The sequence below is a fragment of the Hemiscyllium ocellatum genome, chromosome 5, assembly GCF_020745735.1.
Source record: "Hemiscyllium ocellatum isolate sHemOce1 chromosome 5, sHemOce1.pat.X.cur, whole genome shotgun sequence".
Lineage (NCBI taxonomy): Eukaryota > Metazoa > Chordata > Chondrichthyes > Orectolobiformes > Hemiscylliidae > Hemiscyllium > Hemiscyllium ocellatum.
The window spans coordinates 65720603-65744122 of NC_083405.1; the positions used below are offsets into that span (position 1 = coordinate 65720603).

Here is a 23520-nt window from a genome sequence, read left to right on the forward strand (position 1 = left end):
GCTGGCATCAATCTGGAATCAATTGAAATCAGCAGGAAAAGTCTTTGCACATTGAAGTCATTCTTACCACAAAGGAAGATGATGTGGTTGTTGAAAATCAATCCTCTCAGCCGCAGGGCATCGCTGCAGGAGTTCATCAAGGTAGTATCCTATGCCCAACCAATCTTCCGCTGTTTAATCATTGACCTTCATAAGACCATAGGAAGTCAGAAAAAGAGTAGTTGTTCAGCACCATTCAATAGGATCGTGGCTGATCTGGCATTCCTCATATCCACTTTCCTGCATTTGCCTCATAAACCTTGATTTCTTTTACTGGTAAAGAGTGTATCTATCTCGGCCTTAAATACACAGAAGGACTCTGCCTCACAGCTCTCTATTCCTCAGAGAAGTAATTCCTCCTCATCTCAGTCTTAAATTGGCACCCGTTTATTTCTGACACTATGTCCTGTGGTCCTAGACTCTCCCATGAGAAGAAGCACCAAATTGGTATTTATCATGTCAAGCTGCTTAAGAATCCTATATGTTTCAATGAGATAATCTCTCATTCTTCTAAACTCACTCAGTACAGTCTTTGATCATAAGACAATACCTTCCAATTCTAGGGAAACTTCCCTGAACTGTTTCCATTGAAATGATATCTTTCCTTGAATAAGGGGACCAATGGTTACATAATGTGCAGGGACATTCGTGATTCCTCAGGTATAGATGCGCATGTAACAAGGTCTGGACAACATTCAGGGTAGAGTAAATAATGGCAGGTAAGATTCATCTCATAGACAAAGACTATCTCCAAAGGGATAATCTAATCATCATCTGTTGACATTCAATGGCATCAGCATCAGTGAATTCCCCACTGTCAACATATTGGGGATTGCCATTGACCAGAAACTGAGCTAGGAATACTTACCAAAAATACGGTGAGTATAAGAGTGAGTCAGAGGCTAGAAATTACTGAGTAACTCCCCTATGAATCCTCAATTCCTGTCCACATCTGCAAGACATAAGTCAGGAGTGTGATTGAATGCTCTCTGCTTACCTGGATAAGTGTAGCTTCAACAACATTCAAGACGTTTGACGCTAGCCAGGGACATAGAGGGTACAAGTACCCTGGTACCCAATCTAATACATCTGACATTGACTTATCTACCAAGTCACAGTGTGCATTATCTGCAAATGCAATGCAACATCTCATCAAAGGTCTTCTGATTGCATCTTCCCATGACTTGTACCATCGAGAAGGACAAACCAGCAGATGCACAAGAACACCACTGCCGGAGAGTTCCCTTCAGACCCACACAGCATTTTGATTAGAAACTATATTGCCATTCCTTCAATATCAATGGGTCAAAATCCTGGAACTTGCTCCCCCACAGCAATGTGTATTTATCTATACCACCTCAATTGCTGTGGTTCACAAAAGTAGCTTACCAACACTTTATCAAAGCAGATTCAAGATGGACAATAAATGCTGGCCTAGCCAGTGATGCCAATATAGACTCATTGAGTCATACAGTTGTACAGCATGGAAACTGACCCTTTGGTCCAACTCGTCCATGCAGACCAGATATCCCAACCCAATCTAGTCCCACCTGCCAGCACCCGTCCCATACCCCTCCAAACCCTTCCTATTCATATACTCATCCAACTGCCTCTTAAATGTTGCAATTGTACCAGCCTCCACCACTTCCTCTGGCAGCTCATTCCATACACGTACCATCCTCTGCATGAAAACGTTGCCCCATAGGTCTCTTTTATATCTTTCCCCTCTCTCCCTAAACCTATGCCCTCTAGTTCTGGACTCCCCAACCCCAGGGAAAAGGCTTTGTCTATTTATCCTATCCATGCCCCTTATAATTTTGGAAACCTCTATAAGATCACCCCCCAGCTTTCAACACTCCAGGGAAAACAGTTCCAGCCTGTTCAGTCTCTCCCTATAGCTCAAGAGTTCCAACCTGGCAACATCCTTGCAAGTCTTTTTTGAACCCTTTCATGTTTCACAACATCTTTCCGATAGGAAGGAGACCAGAATTGCACACAATACTCCAACAGCGGCCTAACCAATGTCCTGTATAGCTGCAACATGACCTCCCAACTCCTGTACTCAATACTCTGATCAATAAAGGAAAGCATACCAAATGCTTTCTTCACTATCCTATCTACCTGCAACTCCACTTTCAAGCAGCTATGAACCTGCACTCCAAGGTCTCTTTGTTCAGCAACACCCCCTAGGACCTTCCCATTAAGTGTATAAGTCCTGCTAAGATTTGCTTTCCCAAAATGCAGCACCTTGCATTTATCTGAATTAAAATCCATCTGCCACTTCTCAGCCCATTGCCCCATCTGGTCAAGTTCTTGTTGTAATCTAAGGTAACCGGATGTATTTACTTGGTATTTAAGAGATAAATGGCCATTTATTTTATGAATCCATTGAATTTATAGGGAAGGTTTTATGGCACAGTGCCTCTGAGCCAAAATCTCTTGTGCAAATCCCAGTTCAGAGACTGGTGGCCAAAGATAGCACATTCATAAGCACATTCATTTGTTAATCCTTCCAGAAGAAGCCAGTGGAAGATGGTAAGAAGGAAAGGGATTCTTGATCTGCCATGTGGTGATCTATGTACTGAGAAGACCTCGGAGACTGATAGTTCAAGGCTATAAAGTGCCTGTCAAAGTGTATGTTGCCATGGCAACTCATCTCTTTGGGGAATTGGTTGGCTCAGTTGGCTGGATGTTCAGTGTAGATCACATTGATACCTCCAGAATTTGGTGCAATCTCAATTCCAGCTGGTTTAGGGACTTGTCTCTTTAGTCTACCCATGGGGAAGGTTGTGACAGTATGTGTTAATCTTCCTTCAAGCAGGAACCTGAAGAAAATTGAACTTAGAATGAACATGGTTCTAGTTCCATCCTGCAGCATCATTTTACTATATGTCTATTATTTGCATGGCTTATGCAACCTTTAATTTTGTATAAGGCTTGTTCATTTTGCATTTGATTATTTTTAATAGGTTTACCAATAGAGAGCTGTGTGCAAAACATCACAACTTTAAAGATCCAATTGCAGCAAATCAATGGCCTCTCACCTGAAGCAATTGATGTGTTAATGACAGCAAACCTGACTGTCTCAAAGGTAACTTTGAAAGTTGCTAGATTGAATTCATCTGCTTTTTTCAAATCTGAAGTAACTGGTTAAGGTAGTTTGGGTATCAGTTCTTATAAAATGAGAAGAAAACTCTCATCTTTCTAAATAATGTGCTGCAAAATTACATTGAATCAACATAAACATGTTAAGCATGAACTACTTCACAAAGCACCACTGCATAAAAATTATCTTCATTTCCTCTATGGAAATTTTTAAAGGTAGCATTGAAACTATTGTTCAAGTAGTGAGAAACTTTCACTATTACAATGAGCAATTTTGGTTTTATGCTTGTAAAGTTTAACAGGTTACAAGAATTATTGATATTTAGCAATTTGTATAAATCCTCATTATGCTTTATTTTCAAACATATGGAGGCTCAGACAACCTGAATCAAATGATTGAAGGTAGAATCTCAGCAATTTCAGACTGCTTTCTTGTATCGTTTTTGAACTTTGCAACATTAATTGGATTTTATAAACATGACAGAAGTCTCATCCACAGGTTGGAAAATCTGTGTTTACATCTTTTTGAGAGGCTCAACAGAACTGGGGTAATCAGCTACTTACCTGTATAGTGTTGTCCCTCCCATTTGATTAAGCCACCAAGGTATACTCTCCAGTACAGCAATGGTACCAGGAGATGTGATCACTGCCAGTACTACTCTCTGGCCTCTAGGTAGTTTTGGTGATGCATACCTAGATTGAAGTGAGTGTTTGAAGGATGGTAATCACAAAGAGGAGGTCAGTAATGAGATTGAGAAAGAGGGTTGAAAGCAAGGTTTAGATTTAACAGGATCCTTTCAAGTCCAGTGAACCTTCTTCAGAACCATTCAGTTCTGTGAACATTGTATTCTCTTCACAGATAACTCTGAGATGGTTCTGTTTCAAACTACAAACTTAAAGTGACGTACAGTTCATGAGCTAGTGACCAAGAAAAAGTAAAGTACGAACTCCTTTAAACTGTGATAAAACTATCGATTTCTCTGCTGGCTCAATGTCACAGGGAACACTTTATCCCTACTGATTGGTAAATTAGCTGAAAAAAAGGTGCAAAATCAATTGAGAATTATGAGTCAAAGGCTCAATGTTACCATATATTTACAGATTCAGCTGTAGGTTTGAGTTTAAATAATGAAAGACTCCGGTAATATCTGAAAATCCAGGGTTATATCTAAGTTTTGAGAATGGAAATCTGTAGCATTTTCGGGTGCTTTTCAACTTGTGATGATTTAACAATCCTTATGCTGCAAAGTTGATAGTACTAATTCCATGATACATTGAGAATGATAAAGGTAATGGGTTGTTAACATCATTTTGTTTTGTATTTCTCAGTTATATTATTGTTAATGTCAAATCTAAGGCTGAACCTTTTTTTTTACAGTTAATTCGTGGCCTTATTATCACAGCAGACAGGTGTGATGAGGAAAGTCTGGATCTGATGCTGTCAATTTCAGACAATGCAAGCATTTCATCTCTGACTACCGAACTGTGTGCTTTAACTCCTTTGCAAACTTATAAACTTATTTTGACAATCAGCCAGCACATTGATTTTAGATGCTTCACCTATAAGGTAAAGCAAAAAACATTTTAGTTTATGTTTTCTGTTCTTCCAGTCACTCTATCTCTCTTTCACCATCTTTGTGCAGGAATTGTGAGCTGGCTCAATTTCTTTTTGATTCTTTAAACAGTAGAGGCATTGGAGGCTTCTCCCTGACTGATCTGCTGGTTTGGGCAGGGTACCTGATAGAATATGGGAAACCAGGAAGTCAGGGCTTCTAATTTGCCTGATGTGGAGTTTTAACTTCGCAGTGTATATTTGATCTCACCAACTGATTCCCACCTGAAAGGCAGTCTGACCAACAGGCCTGACTTTCACTCAAGAGTTAAAAGTCCAGTCAGAGCTGGAGGACCAGGTCCAACCCCTGAACAAGGCAGGGGAGATCACAGAGTCAGTAAGGTAATGGTGGCTGATCCTGAATGGAGCAGTTGTTCAAATCTAGGGATGACTCTGCATGGATGGGGCAGAGGTTACAGATCTGATGAGGGAGCTGTGAGGCTGTTTTGAGGGGTGGCAGGTGAGAAAACTACCTATTATATTGTCAAAGTTAGCATCTTGCAGTTCAAATATAGAATCATAGCATATTATAGCACTTGTGAGACCATTTGGCATATCATGCTACCCATTGTACTTGATTTATGTCTGTTACATTCTTCCTTATCTCCTGTTTATTTTCTGTCCTTAGAATAGACATTGTCTGGGACGTATTCCTTACCTCCACTCATATAGATTGTACATCTGATTGTACATATTCTATCCCGTACTAACAATGCTAAACCCCACCCTTCCGTTCCTGCCTGTCCTTTTGAAAAATCACACATCCCTGTGTATTTAGTCCAATTTTTGATCTCATTGAAACTGTCTCCATAATGACTATAAGTTCTCATCGATTAAACTACATTTGTGCTGTTACTCCATTTATTTTGTTCTAAAGATTACGTGCATTTCAGTGAAGTGCCAATAATTTTGTATTTTTATCATTTTGAGCCTATTTGCTGCCATTTTTCTATGTTTGTACTCTCTATCCATTCCTGTCCCACTCTGGTTATCATTATCCAAATTGTGGCTCTGAAATGCTCTCATATTCTTTTGCTTTAGAAGCTATATTTCCCCCTCTAATTAGTTTAAAGTTCTCTCTCCATCTATATTTACTTGATTTTCCAGGACACTGGTCCCAGAACATTTCAAATGAAACCCGGAACAACTGCCTTCTACCCTTGTACTGGAGGCAGTGCTCCATAAACTGAAACAATTTTTGAGATACCAATCTTTGAGACATACATTTAACTCCTTGGATTTGTTTACACTTTGCCAATCTGTTCCTGGCTCAGGAGGTAAGGTAGTAATCCTGACCTTATTATCACTCTTAACTATTCAGATACTTTCAGCAGAACCTCCTTTTTAGTCCTATCAATGCTGTACCAACACGAGCAACAACTGGATCCTTCTTGTTCCTTTCCATTCCTAAGGAGATGTCCTCCACCCTGGCAGAAAGCAAGTAACTCAGCCTTTGGGTCTCTTGCTGATGGTTATAGAGAGCAGTATCAAAGCTTATTTTGTCCCCAGTTATGACTATGCTACTTTTGTGTCCCCTCACTTGAATGGCTCCCTGTACCAAGGTGCCATGATCAGTTCACTCACCCTCCCTGCCGTCCCCAGTCTGATTCATACAGCTTGTAAGAACTCTGTAATTTTTGGATAGTTGCAGGCTCCTCAAATGCTACCCGTTGGTCCTCCGTACCTGCCTCACTTGCAGTCACACCATCCTGTCCCTGATCATAGGTTGAATTTGAATTACCTCATCTGAATGATGTGAATTGCCTTCTGGAGCAAAATGTCCAGGTAACTTTCTCCTGTGGTGCAACATCTGCAACTCTGATTCTATCTCCTCAAGTTAGATACAAAGTTCCTTGAGCTGCAAACACTTAGTCCAGGTTTGCTTTGGATCACCTTTGTATGCAGCAGCACTCATATGTTTCAGCAGTAACACATCACCCATCCTGCCATCACTGTCTATGTAATTTATTATTTAATTATTGTATTTATTTTGTAAAAATAGTGGTTTCAATCTTATATTTAACATGATATTTAATATATCTTATTGCTTGCTTTTATATAATATTTGTATAAATCTATTCATGACAACAATAGATTTTGATAGGGAACCCCAGATCTGCTGAGTATTGATAGAAATGTGTGTGTCTGCACTTGCGTATCAGGTTCATTTATATCTTATAGAATACGAATGATACAAATTATATCCTATGTGCTATTCTGTCTTTAGCTCCTGTGTTGTGATCTAACTTTAATTACTGAAGAGTTTCAAAAGTGGAGTTCAGTAAAATTATTTCTTTTTTTTATTGTTACCAGGCATTTCTACCAATCATAATTCCTCCTCATGTTAATCAGATAATGGACAATATCCTGGATGTGTTCTCCAGCCTCAGTTCTTTCACTGCTAAGTCATTAAAAATTTTGGATTTGATACCCAATCTTTTGCAGTCTGTCCGTGACATGAACCTTCCATCTGTTTTTGAATTCAGTGAGGTATGAGAGTATTACATTGCTCTTAAATTCAAGATTACTTTAGATTATTGAATGTTTAGCTTTGTGACTGGACATCATTTGATATCTTAGAACAAGAAAGAAAACTGCATTTGCTTTCTGGTGAATGGTGAGAAGGATAGCCATTATGATATTTTGTTTCTTATATTTCAGTTACTGCAACACTATTCTAAGTGTTAATGTTGCATTTAAAAATTATTTACAGGTTATGCACAGATTTTGGGAATCAAAACAAGTTGAATTTGTGAAATATCTACCGTTCTTATTTAATTTGTAGTACTTGTGCAATTATGACATTAATCTTGTGATCCAGGAGTAATGAGCAGCTTCTATTATTAAGATGGATCTATTAATATTTGGATTACCAACAGCTCAAGTGGAATTTTTATCTCTTGACCTCATAAATTGTGTTTGTTTTTAGCTCATGTAATGTAGAAACATAAAATAGAAAGGACTTGAAAGGCTAAGATGGCTTTAGAATGTATATGTGCAAATGCCCAAAGCTTTGCACGAAACCTTTGTGAGCTTCAGACGCAAAGAAATATGTTGTTTCTTATGATTCAGTAACTCAGACCTCTATTTTCTTTGTTTATTTGTCCATCATGTTACAGATACTTTGTGCTTTGAGATAAAGAGGTTTTTTAAACCACAATTCCTTTCATGGATTCATTTGGATGATGTACTCGTATCCTGAAGTGTTTTGACCAATAATATTTAGATCTTTCCAGTTTACCTGTGGTTGTCTTTCCTCAAACTGCTACACATTTCTATTACTTCACATGTAACTAGAAGATATTCATCCAATAGGAAGTTTGAAGGAACTTTATCGAAGGAATGATGGGAATTTGGAACCACACAGAGTAATTGAAATCAATGACTTTGATGCATTTATGAGGAAGCTTGGACAAGCAAATGAGGGAGAAGTTGAAAAGATGGTTTTAATTCATTCATAACTTCAGGATAAAGGGTAAACATTTTAGGACTGAGATGAGGAGAAATTTCTTTACTCAGAGAGTGATGAGCCTGTGGAATTCCTTACCAAGAAAGTGGTTGAAGCCAGAAGATTATGTTTGCAAGAAGGAGATGTACATAACTCTGTGACTAAATGGATCAAAGGATTTGGGGAGGATAGCAGAATTAAGATTTTGAACTCACTGATCATAGAGTCATAGAGATGTACAGCATGGAAACGGACCCTTTGGTCCAACTAGTCCATGCCGACCAGATATCCCAAACCAATCTAGTCCCACCTGTCAGTACCTGGCTCATATCCATCTAAACCCTTCCTGTTCAAATGATTTTATAAACTTCTATAAGGTCACCCCTCAGCTTCCAACACCCCAGCCTCTCCCTAAAGCTCAAATCCTCCAACCCTGGCAATATCCTTGTATATCCTATAAACTTTGTAAATCAGTTAAAATCATATTTGATGGCAGGTCCGAGGGGCCGAATGGCCTACTCCTGTTCCCATCTTCTACGTTTTCCACCAGTTCCAGAGGTATGTCATCGCATATGTAAACAGGTTGATGAAAAACATCGATCCTGAGGAATTCCTGCCATGATGACTTTGAGCTGAGATGACTGACTTCCAAAAATCAGCACTATCTCCCTTTCCACCAGGTACTGGAAGCAGAGTTTTCTCCCAGAATTGTCATTGATCCTATTTTTGCTTGAGCTCCTTGATGCCAAACAAATTTAAATGTCAAAGGCAGTCATTTTCATGTCACGCCAATAGCTTCCCTTTTTTAGTCAATGTTTAAACCAAGGCTGAAATGCGATTAGGAGCTGATTTGCCCTGGTGAAACCCAAACTGAGCGTCAATGAGCTGTTTGTTGCCTAGTAAGTGCCCCTTGACAACAATGTCAATGTCCATGACCACTTTTATCAATTCACTAATGATTGAGAATAGCCTGACGGGGCAGTGATTGGTCAGTTGGATTTGTTTTATTTGTGCGTGCATGGGAGACCTGGTCAGTTTGCCACATTGCTGGATGGATGTCAGTGTTCTGGCTGTACTGAAACAGCTTGGTTTTAGTAACAATACATTTTGGAGCACACATCTTCAGAAATACTGTTGTCAGGACCCCTAGCCTTTGCAGTGTTCAGTGCCTTCAGCATTATCCTGATATTATGTGGAGTGAATCATTTTGGCTGATGAATGTCATTTTCATGCTAGAGACCCCAGAGGAGGTTGAGGTGGATCATGTACTTGGAACACCTGGCTGAAAGTTGTTGTGAATGCTCCAGCTTTTACCTTTTGCACTGATATTCTGGGGTCCCCTACTAGAGGGGATGGGGATATTTGTGGAACCTTATCCAACTGAGTTGTTTAGTTGTTCACCATGATTCATGACTGGGTGTGGCAGGACTGCAGAGTTTAGGTCTGATTTGTTAGTTCTGGAAGTGCTTATCTCCATTTAACACCTTGTTTGGAACACATGTAGTCCTGTAAATAAGCTTCATTTGGTTGACACCTCATCTTCAGGTGTGTTTCTGGCATGCCCTCCTGCACTCTCCATTGAACCAAGGTTGATCCCTTGGCTTTATGCTAATGGTAGAGTGGGAGATATGCTGGGCCCTAAAATTGTGGATTGTGTACAAGCATGACTCTGTTGCTGCTGATGGCCACCTTATAGAAGTCCAATCTTAAGTTGTTAGATCAGTTTGAAGTCTGTCCCATTTAGCACAATCATAGTGCCACACAATAAGATGGATGTATTGTCAACATGAGGATAGAACTTTGTCTCCACAAGGACTGTACAGTGGTCACTATGACTGATGCTGTCATGGACAGATGCACCTGCAGGTGACAGATTGGTGAGGATGAGGTCAAGTGTATTTTTCCTTCTTGTTGGTTCCCTCACCACCTGCTTCAATCCCAGTCTAGTTGCTATATCCTTTAGAACCCAACCAGCTTGATCAGTAGTACTGTGGCCGAGCCACTCTTGCTGGTGGACTTTGAAATATCCCACCCAGAGTATGTTCTAAACCTTTGCCACCCTCAGTGTTTCCTCCAGGTGATGTTCAACATGGAGGAGTACTAATTCATCAGCTGTGGAAGGGCAGTACATGATAATTAGTAGAAGGCTTCCTTGCCCATGTTTAACCTGATGTCTTGAGACTTCCTGGTTTCTGGAGTCATAAAGCTATTTAAATAAAGAAAGTCAGGATGAGACTCAGGTATATTATTATTATCAGCAGGAACTCTTAGATGATGCAGCCTTTTTCTATGCTGTTTGTCCAATTAAATTCTGGACTTTTATTTTTAAATATCCAAATACCTAACTCTTGTAGCATAAAGCTCTGTCTGTAGCATTGCTTCTCTGATTGCCAGGACACTGATGCCAACTCACCTTACATGGAGCCCTAATGGAATACATTCCTCTTTCCCAGTACTGCGCAATGAATCTAAACTGTTCTTTTCATATCACATTTTAAACTATCCATTTGATCCTCTAATCTGCTTGACCCTGTTGACATGTGGCACATGTAATAATCCAGAAATAATAATCTTTGAAGTAGTTCACTTTCATTTTTTTCTTATAGTTACAAGACGTTTTTATAAATAAAAACATACCTACTGATATAGATTTTCAGGTTTTTATTAAATTGAACTTTAAAATAGACGGGTGCAAGTCCAGTTTTGCAAGAGCACATAAATATAACACTCTTAGGTGACAAATACCTGTGAAAAATAACTAAATTCTTGACTTTATAAAGAACCGGCATCTTAACGGTATGGCAGTTGAGTGTTTAATCTATTTAGGGGCTGAGCATTAACCAGGGATTCAGCTGTGCACCTGTACATAGAAAGAAAGACCTCAGGGCCAGAAAGTCTGGTTTTAAGTGCACTTTCCCCAATATGTTGAATATGTTGATTCAGAATATTATGCAGGAACAAACAGAAATTGGAATTATTTTTTATGAAGGTCATTCAGACAAATGCCACCATTTGTGTGTTCTTCTTAAATTTACTTATCTCTGCAAAATGTACATAGCTTTTCTCCCACTGTAAATCTTCCCTTATCAGTGATTTTAAAGAAAGAAATAAAAGAAAACATCCTTGTTGCAGTAGAAAGTGTTTTGTGCATGCATCTCATGCTTTCATATTTGCCATTTGTGAAAATAATTTACAATATTTTAGAAGAACCTAACCTTTGCAAAAGATGGGAGTTTACTTTGGAGTGTATGGGTGCAAGTAGATAAAACTTCAAATTGTGTGAAGTTTAGGTTTCAGTTCTATCCTTCATTGCATTGCTGTGAATACAACATCCTATGCCATGCTTTTCTTATAACTCTGGAAGATTAAAAACTTACTGATATTGTTTTTTGTCTCTGTCTAGAATGTTAGAGGAAGGTCTCAGAGGATTTCCGCGAGTGGTTCTTTTCAAACTCTCTCCAAAGCAATTTGTAGCACACAATCAACCGGCTTATTCAATGATGCAATGATGTTCTCAGAATTACCACAAATCAACACACTCACCGAGGAAGATTTAATCAAATACAATGTTCCTACAAATACCAGTAAGAGTATTTGGCTAAATTGAGGAGACAGTTTTGTTATGTCTTGGTGTTATTGTTTGTAACTAAAGTACCCTTTTTCTAGTCACATTTAAATATTTTATTTCAGAGAAATGAAGACCAAACTGGTGATAGAATTAGTGTTTGGCAAATTGTGTAGAACTGTGTTCCTTTCTGGTACTCACCCACCTGTTCCCAACAAAACTGCAGTTTTAAACATGAAAGACAAAGTATTGGGTGCTACATACATCTTTAGGCCAATTAAAGCCTTTCAGTAGGCAATTTTTGGTAGAGAATAGAACCAGATTGAAATCTACCAATTGGTTGGGAAAAGAGGGGTTGTAGATCTGTCCCACCCTGTGCATCCTGGACCCCAATACTGTGCCTCTCTTGCTAAAGCTTCCACTCTGGTCCTACAAAGAACTACATTCAACATTAATTAATAAAAATTAATTAATGAAAAATAATAAATAAAATAATTAATAAATGATTAATACACTGCCAAGTGTTAGGTAGCCATGGGACAGGTTATTTAAGTAGGGTGGGGGGTTGGGGATTACTGGCTGTCCATCAACATTTTCATCAAAAGGAGCAAAACCCTGGTGAGACATAAAATCCTGTCCGGTGAGCTTTATCCATTGCAGATTTACCAAGATGATACCAGGAATGGAATCAATAAATATGAGGAAAACCTGAGAAACTTCATATTTCACATGGGCAGAGAAAGCTGGGGAGTTTTAAATGGGAGATTCCAAAATCAAGAAGGATTTTTAGATATCCAATAGGATAACATTATTTCATCTGGTTGGGGAATGTGTCCGAGTCAGTCTTCGAGGGGTCAATGATCACTGAGAATGAGAAAGTAATTTAAGATACTTTTCTACACATTGTTGTTGAAGCATGGAATGCTTTGCCATAAGGATTGGCTGAGGAAACAAAGATGAAACAGTATAATAGGACTGTGAAAAGAGAACAAAGCAATGGTAGTAGTGATGATATCCTCCAGTGACATGTCAGCGTAGAGACAGAATTAACTGAATGAACTTTGGATAAGGTGCCATGGACCTTAATAGCTCTATCACATTAATTCCAATGCCAAAAATTCATTAGGTGGATTGTTGTTGCATGCAGTTCGATGTTAATAATGCTAATTGAAAAGAAATGCACAATTTATTTTGACTTCCGATTTTTGTTACATTTTATCATGTAAAAGCCTCTGGAAAGGAGTATTATATGTTAACCGCAATTTTGATACACATATAGATATTCCCAGTGAATGATTTTTGCTGAAAGTAAATGCATAGTTGACCCACAGCTTATTTGTATCAGTTGGGTGAACTGTACAGTCAAGATTATTGCAACTTTGATTTTCAATCGATGTAGATAAATCTATGAAGGCAGAGAAATTTAGGAAGGGAGGGCACGGTAAAACGGCTGAAGCAATTATATGAATTCTGGTGTGCTTGTGTTAGGAAAGTTGCATTGGCCTAAATTTCTGTCTTTTGAATCCATCTAGAGGGTTTTGTGCATGATGAGCTTAACAGTGATACATTCAATGGTTGAATAGCTTGCTGACTTGTCTTGACTTATACATAAAACTATAGTCAATGGTTGAAGGTACAGGTGGCACCAGGCACATATGTTAGTGGACTCCAATAGGCATAGGAGAAGAGATAACAGGAAGAGGAGGAGGTTTGGACATGATTACATTGGCCCTAATTACTGTTAACGTGCTCAAACAGCTTAGGAGAATGAAGATTGTGCTTCAAGAAATAATATATTTTGTTGTCATTAATATTTCAAAACAAAATTGAATTTGCAGTTAATTTGTTGATTTACATGTCCTTCTGGAATGCCAAATGACCCAAACTCAGGTGCTACACAAAACCTATATTGATTAAAGCCCAACTTTGGTGACATTCTCATTAATGTAGCAAAGAATATCATTGAACTTACACATGACCCCAGATTTTTGCAGGAAAGCCAAAATTAATGGAGAATTTGGCAAAGCCAAGAACACAAGTATTTTATTGCATTTAATAACAAAACATTATTATTAACATTGTAATCTTCAATTTTCTGCCCATTGTACATATAAGTACAAATGTGAGTCAGCTGTGAAAGTATGTGGAGCAAAGTACAATTCATGGTTTGTGCTTTCTGAATCAACTTAAAGCAGAGAGGTGGAGATGGAAGGCTGAGAGATTTAGGAAGGGAGGGAATGCTAATATGGCTGAAAGAACAGCTGGTAATAGTGGAACGAGATGTGGACAGTGAGAAATAATCCAGTATTCAAGGGATAGAGTATGGAGAGAACAGACAACAATGAGCCTCTATTACATTAAAAAGGGAAGTTACACGGGAACACATTGTATGTTTAAATGTCTGGAATTGCTTCACCCTAGTCATTTTTCTGCAGTAACTTTAGTCATAAATTTAGTTTACATAAGTAGAGGACCCTTACTTTTGTTTTCGTGTTGAACTTTTGACCACAAAAAGTACTTTAAATATTACATTAGTAGTAGGGTACATTAGTAGTAGGGGGCAAAGAATTCTCCTTAATCTTTAAGGTTGGTCTGGCTGGTTGAGGAAAATGATGTATAAGTACAGAGATGAAAGGTAAAGATAAGGACCAAGGCTCTGAATGTATGACTCCAGATTTTAACTATTTAACCTGTATTAGACATTTATTACTTTGGCCTCAGTTAATATCATGTAATTCGTGTAGTTGACAGCAAAAAAGGTCACAGCAGAGGCAGTAACAGCTCTGCCAACTATCCAACCCAGACTTTGGGTCCACTACATGGATGACACCTTTGTCATCACTAAACAAAACAGATTAGAGGAATCATTCATGACCATCAATAATACCTTTACTGGCATAAAATTCACTAAAGAGGAGGAAAACAACAACAAACTGCCATGTCACTGTAGAGGGAACTGCCAATGGGGAGCTTTAAACCAGCGTCTACAGGAAAACAACACATATGAACCAAATATTGAACTACAGAAACAATATCCCAACATCCACAAACAAAGCTGCATCAGAACATTATTTCAATGAGTCAACATACACTGCAGCACTGAACTACACAGAGCAGAGGAAAATTACCTATACCATGTATTCAAAAAGAACGGGTACCCAATGAACACAGTCTACTGATTTCTCAGCAACAAGCAGACAATATGTGTCCAGAAACCCTAGCCACTCTCTCCCACATCGAAGACATCTCGGAAATGACTGCCAGATTACTCAGACTCCTTGGCATCATGGTAGCCCACAAACCCACTAACATATTAAAACAGCAGCTTGAAATGAACTTGGAAGACCCTGTACAGGCAACAAGCAAAACTAATGTAATTTTCAAAATACTGTGCAGGAACTTTAACAAACATTACATTGCACAAACAGGCAGAAAACTAGCCACCAGGATATATGAACATCAACTAACCACAAAATGACATGACCCTCTCTCACTAGTATCCTCACATACAGATAAGGAAGGACACCACTTCGACTGGGACAACATATCCATCCTAGGACAAACCAAACAAAGACATGCATGAGAATTCCTAGAAGCATGACATTCCAACCAGATCTCTATCAACAAACACATCGAGTTAGACCCAATCTACCACCCCCTGTGATTATCAACAGATTATCCCAAATTAATGATGCTGTTCCAATTCTTGCAACAATTCCCATAAACACCTGTTAGCACAAAAGGTAAAATCAAACACAGGGTCTTACAGGAGAGAGGTCAGAGAGAGAGAGAGAGAGAGACAGGATCAGCATGGACCTGCTTCTTTGGGACCAGCAGCTTTTTCAACTGCTTGATTGCTTTCAGTGAATAGCCATACCAGAGAAAAATGATGCTGGAAGAATTGGCCACTCCCCTTTCATGGTAAAACTGTTTTTAAACTTGAAAGCCCTTTGCCTAAGGCAGTATCTGTTAGCTATAATCAAATTGGTCCTAAAAACCATCCAACCCCAAACTTTCTGGAGTTTGTGTCTGTTACAACCTTTCTGAAAAATAAGTCAAGGACAGCATAATATTGGTAAAGGAGCAGCATTGTTACAACAGTTAATGGTAAGGTCCTGAGGCATGTTACTGAACAAAGCGACCTTGGAATGCAAGTTCATAGTTCCTTGAATGTGAAGTTGCAGGTAGACAGGGTAGTGAAAAAAGCATTTGGCATGCTTGCCTTTATTCATCAGTGCATTGAGTATAGGAGTTGTGAGGTCATGTTGCGGCCATGCGGGAATTGGTTGGGCTACTTGGAATACTGCATTTACTTCTGGTCTCCATGATATAGGAAGGATGTTGTGTAACTTTAGAGGGTTCAGAGACAATTTACAAGAATGTTGCCAGGGTTGAAGGGATTGAGCTAAATGAGGATATTAAATTGGCTAGAGCTATTTTCTCTGGAATGTCAAAGGCTGAGGGGTGATCTAATAGAAGTTTATAAAATCATGAAGGGCATGGATAGGATAAATAAATAAGGTCTTTTCCCTGGGGTTGGCAAGTCCAGAACTAGAGGGCATAAGTTTAAGGTGAGAAGGGAAAGATTTAAAGGGATATGAGGGGTAGCTTTTTCACGCAGAGGTGATGTGTTTTTGGAATGAACTGCAAGAGGAAGTATTGAAGGCTGTTATAACATTCAAAAAGCATCTGGATGGGCATATGAATAGGAAACATTTACAGGGATACAAGTTAAATGCAGGCAAATGGGACTAGATTAATTTAGGATATCTGGTCACTATGGACAAGTTTGACTGAAGGGTCTGTCTCTGTGCTGTACATCTCTATGACTCTAAGACTGTAACCATGTTGCTAGCCTTTGTAGTCAATTCTGACTTAAGATGAATACTGTTGTTTGATATGAGATATAAAAAAGCTTGTTAATAGCTGTTTATTTTTGGCTGCACCAGCTCCCTACTGCATGAGCTTTTATCAGGATATTTTAAAAGCACCAAATGGACCCTTGATGTGGACCTTCCTGAAACCATTGCTACTTGGTGAAATTCTGTATGCTCCAAGGACAATTCCAATACAGAGACTAATGGACAAGGTGAGAGAGTTCAATATGCCAGAACTGATGATTTTATACAGTTACAATTTGTCTTTCATATTTGGAGCTGGATTTTGACTGTGCAATAATGTGAAATGGTAGATAGTAAATCAAAATGGATAGGCTTAACAAAAATTAAAATCAGGAAAAATGTAAAATGACTGTCCATTAAATAGCACACTACAACCTGAGTTATATGACCACGCCCAATGAGTTTTTCCCTCATAAACACATTTGGATATATTGTTGCATATCTTTATGGCTGTCCTCTCTTAAGGTGAGATTCAAACCCTGGCCTTCTGGTTTAGAGATATGGACATGAGTACTACACCACAAGATCCTTCTACCTCTTGGCGTTTGCATGCTCTTTATTAATTGAAGGTATTAACTGTTAATCTGTTTTCTTCTCCCTTCTGTTTTGCTTAAGGATATTGATAATCAATTTAAACATGTACTAATATAGCAAGATGGTAGTCACGATTTGGAGGTGCCGGTGTTGGACTGGGGTGTACAAAGTTAAAAATCACACATCACCAGATTATAGTCCAACATAAACCTGTTGAACTAAAACTTGGACTTTTTAACTTTATAGCAAGATGATCTTTTATCTGGATATCTTAGATTAGATTAGGTTCCCTACAGTATGGAAACAGACCCTTCAGCTCAAAAAGTCCACACCGACCCTCCGAAGAGTAACCTACCCAGATCCATTCCCCTACCCTATATTTACCCCTGACTAGAATGCACCTTACCTACATGTCCCTGAAGACTATGGGCAATTTAGCATGGCCAATTCACCTAACCTGCACATCTTTGGATTGTGGGAGGAAACCAGAGCACCTGAAGGAGACTCACACAGACATGGAGAGAATGTGCAAACTCCACACAGTCACCCGAGGTGGGAATCGAACCTGGGTCCCTGGCACTGTGAGGCAGCAATGCTAACCACCGAGCTTTAAAAGCATTGATGAAAATGACTTTAACATGTCACACTGAAAAGCATGTTTAGCTTTTATACACTGAAATTCTGAAAATCAAATAAATTTGTGATTAAAAATCTATTATCAGCAATGGCGAGTGGGTTATTATTTTGCTCTCCTTAGGTGGCAAGATCATTAAATCAGTTAGCTCTGGAGAGATCCTGCCCCTTTCTGTCCACTGCAGCAATTAACTGCTGGATGAAAAAATTAATTTCAACTCACCAGAAATTGAGTCCTTCAGCCATTGATAAATGGCCATTTAAAGTTCTCAACTTGCCACTAGTTTGTTTATCTCCCTTCTTGGCATGTACATAATTGTCTGGTTTCCCAAGTGGGCTTCCATATGCCTGAAACTGGAATCATTTGGGGTGAATGGGATGGCTATAGAAAGCTATCCTGTGACCTTGCATCCAACTTCAAGATGCTCTTTTCCCTCTGACCTGCCCTCTGTGAGGCTCGAAAGAGAGAGAATTATCTTTTTGCCATTAGAACCCTTTAAGGTTAGGCCTATGGCAGAGAAATACAGGACCTAGAGACTATTGGTCTCTGATCATCTGACAACTTCTGATGAGGCAGAACTTCAATGTCAAGGCCTGCGATTTGCTGAGACACTTACTGGGCAGCTCTTAACATACTGATTGAAACATGATTCACTGAGCTTTCTTGTTGATGGGACAGTGAGCCAAACACCTGCTTCCACACTTAGTCTATAAGCTAGAAAACCTCAGCCATGAATCTAACAGATTGCTATTTAAAACCCATCTGGTTCACCATCTGTTTTTTAGAGAAAGTGATATGCTGTCCTTACCCTTTCTCACTTACGTATGACTCCAGACCCACGCTAGTGTGGTTAATTTTTTTTTACATCTAAACATTTTTGGAAGTGGCACTTACTATCTTGTGGGTAACAATGGTTTTCACATATGAAGAACTAACTGTGGTTTGATCATATGTTGTGTATGTGTGCAAGATATGAGTAATGTAGTGCTCTTCAACTTTGGAGCATCATAAAACAAGCAATCTGCCACCCATTGTACAATCTGCTCAAACCTCCTCTTCATTGGTATTCATGTGAGGGGACATCAGGGGATGAATAACAGGCGGCTGGTCTGCTACCATCTGTTGTATATACTAGTCAAAAGTGAATGCTCCAGCCTTTTCTCAAGACACTCAGTTTAACCAATTTATAAATTAGGAAATTGTCTCTTTTGATAACCATTGTCAGTGGTAATATGAATGTATTCATTATGATTTTATGTTCAGTTTCATTACAAATAATAGAGATGAGATCTTCCCTTGTTTGTTTCCAATCATTTCGTTAACCCAGTTGAGGAGACTTTTGAGCTGAATACTAAATGGACACAATTTTGGCGACACATCCTGTCCTTATGAGCCCAGAGGAAGACACTGCAGATTCTGAACTCACAAATGTGATGAATAAAATCGCAAACATGCCCTCATTATGGAGAGACCTCTAATGGGCAGTTTACCCTCTGTATTCAAGCAGAAATTGGACTGATATGCAGTACATATGCTTCATCTATTTTTCTGTGAAAGTTAGCATTCCATGAAAGTTGCAGTTCTCAAACAGAACTAGGATATTGCTTTGAATCCTAACAAACTCCTGCTTATTTGTCACGGGGGTGCTGGGAATCCATTTAAAGTTTCAAAAAATTAGTATGTAAGATATGAGGACCCCATCAGATTTCCAATGGCAAAATCAGGAGATAACTGTGAAAATCTCACATTGTCTTCTGCCATTGCTGTGGAACAAAGTTTCTCCAGGAACCCCTGGATTTTTAAGCTGATTTCTTATTACTGCAGCTGACTGGTGTAGATGCAATGCTTATTATTTTCTTCTGTATTTTGTTCAGTCCAACAGCATATTCAACATAGTTAATGACCTGAAGACCTATTCTGAACTTTGGCTGAAATCCTCAAGCCTTTTGGAGAAACAAGGAAACTTTCAGTCAAGTCAGCTTCAGGTATCTAAGAACTGGCATCATTTTGTTTTTATGAAGTGGAGTGAAAATGTTTGTTTTCATCTTACTGATTGGATAAACAATATTGCCTCCATATATTAGATCTGTAGTCGATGGCCACCTAAGTTATCATGACTGTGACTTTGATGTGTAAGTTTATCTTCACATTCAGAATATATATTGATGATTTGTTTATAAGAAAGCTCCTTCTATTTATATAGAAGGGGTCAGTTAACTCACCCATATATTAGAGTGTGATTAGGAATATAGCCAAGAATGCAGACTCAATTTCTGTACTAGCTGTGGCTGTTCATGGAGGCCTGTCTCCTCACCCTAATCCACATTTATTGAGTGGTTACCCTTGAACTAATGGGTATCCCGAATGGAGAGAAATGCTTATGGTTCTTTGTGGACTGTGGCCTCTTAAATATTCATATGCATTATATAGCGTATGGATTTTGGGAAGAAGATAGAAGTGGGTTGTGTGAGCTTGGGAGACTGGAGGTAGCAAATTGGAAGGAAGATCTCCAGAGAGATGAGCCAGTAATAAAGATTAGCACACCAGATCGCAACAGTACCACCCTTGTCAGGAAAATTAAGGTTAGACCTGAGAGAACAAAGTATGGCAAGTACAGACAGAAACAGATTAGAATGGGTTAGGGAGCTGCAAAATTAAGGCAACCAGTGTCAGAGGGACAGTTCTTGATGAAGGTGAGAGGCAAAAAAGAGGGGTTCCATGTGGAATAGGAGTAATGGAGATGTCTGAAAGGGTCCAAGGAGCGGGGAGAGGATTTATGCCCAAAGAGGTAGAAGTGGGTACTGCAGATACTGGAGATCAGAGTCAAGATTAGAGTGGTGCTGGAAAAGCACAGCCAGTCAGGCAGCATCTGGGGAACAGGAAAATCGTCTTTTGGGCAAAAGCCCTTCATCAGGAATGAGGCTGGGAACCTCAGGGATAGAGAGATAAATAGGGGGGGAGGGGAGGTACAGCTAGGGAAAAGGTAGCTGGGAGTGCAGTAGGTGGATAGAGGTGGGCGTAAAGGTGATAGGTCAGAGAGGAGGATGGAGCGGATAGGTGGGAAAGAAGATTGACAGGTGGGACAGATCATGAGGGAGGTGCTGAGCAGAAAGGTTGGAACTGGGGGAAGGTGGGAGGAGTGGAAATGAGGGAAACTGGTGAACTCCACATCGATGCCCTGGAGTGGAAGGGTCCTGAGGCGGAAGATAAGGTGTTCTTCCTCCAGGCGCCAGTGATGAGGGAGTCGCGATGGAGGAGGTCCAGGACCTGCATCTGCTTGGCAGAGTCAGAGGGGGAGGTGAAATGTTCAGGCACAGGGCAGTGGCGTTGATTTGTGCAGGTGTCCCAGAGATGTTCTCTGAAGCACTCTGCGAGAAGGCGTCCAGTCTCCCCAGTGTAGAGTAGACTGCCTCGGGAGCAACGGATGCAATAAATGACATGTGTGGAAGTGCAGGTGAAACTTTGATGGATGTGGAAGGCTCCTTTGGTGCCTTGGATGGAGGTGAGGGAGGAGGTGTGGGCACAGTTTTTGCAATTCCTGCGGTGGCAGGGGAAGGTGCCATGAAGGGAGGGTGGGTTGTTAGGAGACGTGGATCTGACCAGGTAGTCTCGGAGAAAACGGTCTTTCCGGAAAGCGGATAGGGGTGGCGAGGGAAATATATCCCTGGTGGTGAGGTGCGTTTGGAGGTGGCAGAAATGTTGGCGGGTGATGCAATTTATGTGGAGATTGGTGGGGTGGAAGGTGAGGACCGGGGAGTGTTCCGTCCTTATTGCAGTTGGAGGGGTGGGGTTCGAGGGCGGAGGTGTGGGACGTGGATGAGATGCTTTAGAGGGAATTTTCAACCATGTGTGAGGGGAAATTGTGGTCTTGAAAGAAGGAGGCCATCTGGTGTGTTCTGTGGTGGATCTGATCCTCCTGGGAGCAGATGCGGCAGAGGCAGAGGAATTGGGACTAAGGGATAGCATTTTTACAGGGGGCAGGGTGGGAGGAGGTGTAATCCAGGTAGCTGTGGGAATCGTTGGGTTTGTAGAAAATGTCAGTGTTGAGTCAGTCATTGTTGATGGAGATGTAGAGGTCCAGGAAGGGGAGAGAGGTGTCAGAGATGGTCCAGGTGAATTTAAGGTCGGGGTGGAACTTGATGAACTGTTCAACCTCCTCATGGGAGCACGAGATGGCACCGATGCAGTCATCAATGTAGCGGAGGAAAAGGTGGGAAGTGGTGCTGGTGTAATTACGGAAGATAGGCTGTTCCACGTAGCCGACAAAGAGACAGGCATAGCTGGGGCCCATATGGGTGCCCATGGCTACCCCTTTCGTCTGGAGAAAGTGGGAGGATTCGAAGGAGAAATTGTTGAGGGTGAGGACCGGTTCAGTCAAATGAATAAGAGTGTCAGTGGAAGGGTACTGGTGGGGATGTTGGGAGAGGAAGAAACGGAGGGTTTAGAGGCCCTGGTCATGGCGGATGGAGGCATATAGGGATTTGATGTCCAAAGTAAAGATGAGGCATTGGGGGCCAGGGAAACTGACATTTTCTACAAAGCCTCCAACCCTAGCTCCTAAAAAAAGCCATCCCGTATTCCCAATTCCTCCGGCTCCATGGCATCTGCTCCCAGGAGAATCAGTTCCACCACAGAACGCGCCAGATGGCCTCCTTCTTTAAAGACCCACAATTTCCCGGCCGACTTGGTTGAAAATGCCCAACACATCTCATCTACATTGCACACCTTTGCCCTCAAACCCCATCCCTCCAACCGCAACAAGGACAGAACCCCCCAGTCCTCACCTTCCATGCCACCAACCTCCACATAAATTGCATCATCAGCCAACATTTCCGCCACTTCCAAATGGACCCCATCACCAGAGATGTATTTCCCTCCCCACCCTTACCCACTTTCCGTAAAGACTGTTCCCTCCGTGACTACCTGGTCAGGTCCACATCCCCAAACAACCCCCCCCTCCCGTCCTGGCACCTTCCCTGGCACCGCAGGAACTGTAAAACCTGTGCCCACACCTCCCCCCCTCACCTCCATCCAAGGCCCCAAAGGAGCCTTCCACATTCAAAATTTCACCTGCACTTTACAGAAATGTCATTTATTGTATCCATTGCTCCCGATGCGTCACCTCTACACTGATGAGACCCGACGCCTTTGAGCAGAACACTTCAAAGAACATCTCCAGGATACCCGCACCAATCAACACAACCACAGAACATTTCAACTCTCCCTCCCACTCTAGTGAGGACATGTAGGTCCTGGGCCACCTCCATTGCCATTACCTCACCACCCGACACCTGGAGGAAAAACGTCTCATCTTCCTCCTCAGGACCCTTCATCCCCTTGGCATCAATGCAGAGTTTACCAGTTTCCTCATTTCCCCTACACCCACCTTCCCCCAGTTCCAACCTTCCAACTTGGCACTGCCCTCATGACCTGTCCTACCTGTCCATCTTCCTTCCCACTTATCTGCTCCATCCTCCTCTCTGATCTATCACCTTTACCCCCACCTCCATCCACCTGTCACACTCTCAGCTACCTTCCCCCCCAGCCCCACCCCCCTCCCATTTATCTCTCCACCCCTGAGGCTCCCAGCTTCATTCCTGATGAAGGGCTTTTGCCCGAAACATTGATTTTCCTGCTCCTTGGATGCTGCCTGGCTGGCTATCCTTTTCCAGCACTCCTCCA

The 23520-nt window shown here is 40.7% G+C and overlaps 1 protein-coding gene across 1 annotated transcript in view; it reads left to right on the forward strand.

Moving 5' to 3' along the window:
- Positions 1 to 23520, forward strand: part of LOC132815730 (ATP-binding cassette sub-family A member 13-like) — a 165021-nt gene that overhangs the window by 17549 nt on the left and 123952 nt on the right. The window contains exons 6-11 of the mRNA XM_060824832.1: positions 3009 to 3130; positions 4523 to 4711; positions 7070 to 7246; positions 11608 to 11788; positions 16719 to 16858; positions 19713 to 19823. Of these exons, the coding sequence (XP_060680815.1) occupies positions 3009 to 3130; positions 4523 to 4711; positions 7070 to 7246; positions 11608 to 11788; positions 16719 to 16858; positions 19713 to 19823 (920 nt within the window). The remainder of the gene's footprint in view (positions 1 to 3008; positions 3131 to 4522; positions 4712 to 7069; positions 7247 to 11607; positions 11789 to 16718; positions 16859 to 19712; positions 19824 to 23520) is intronic.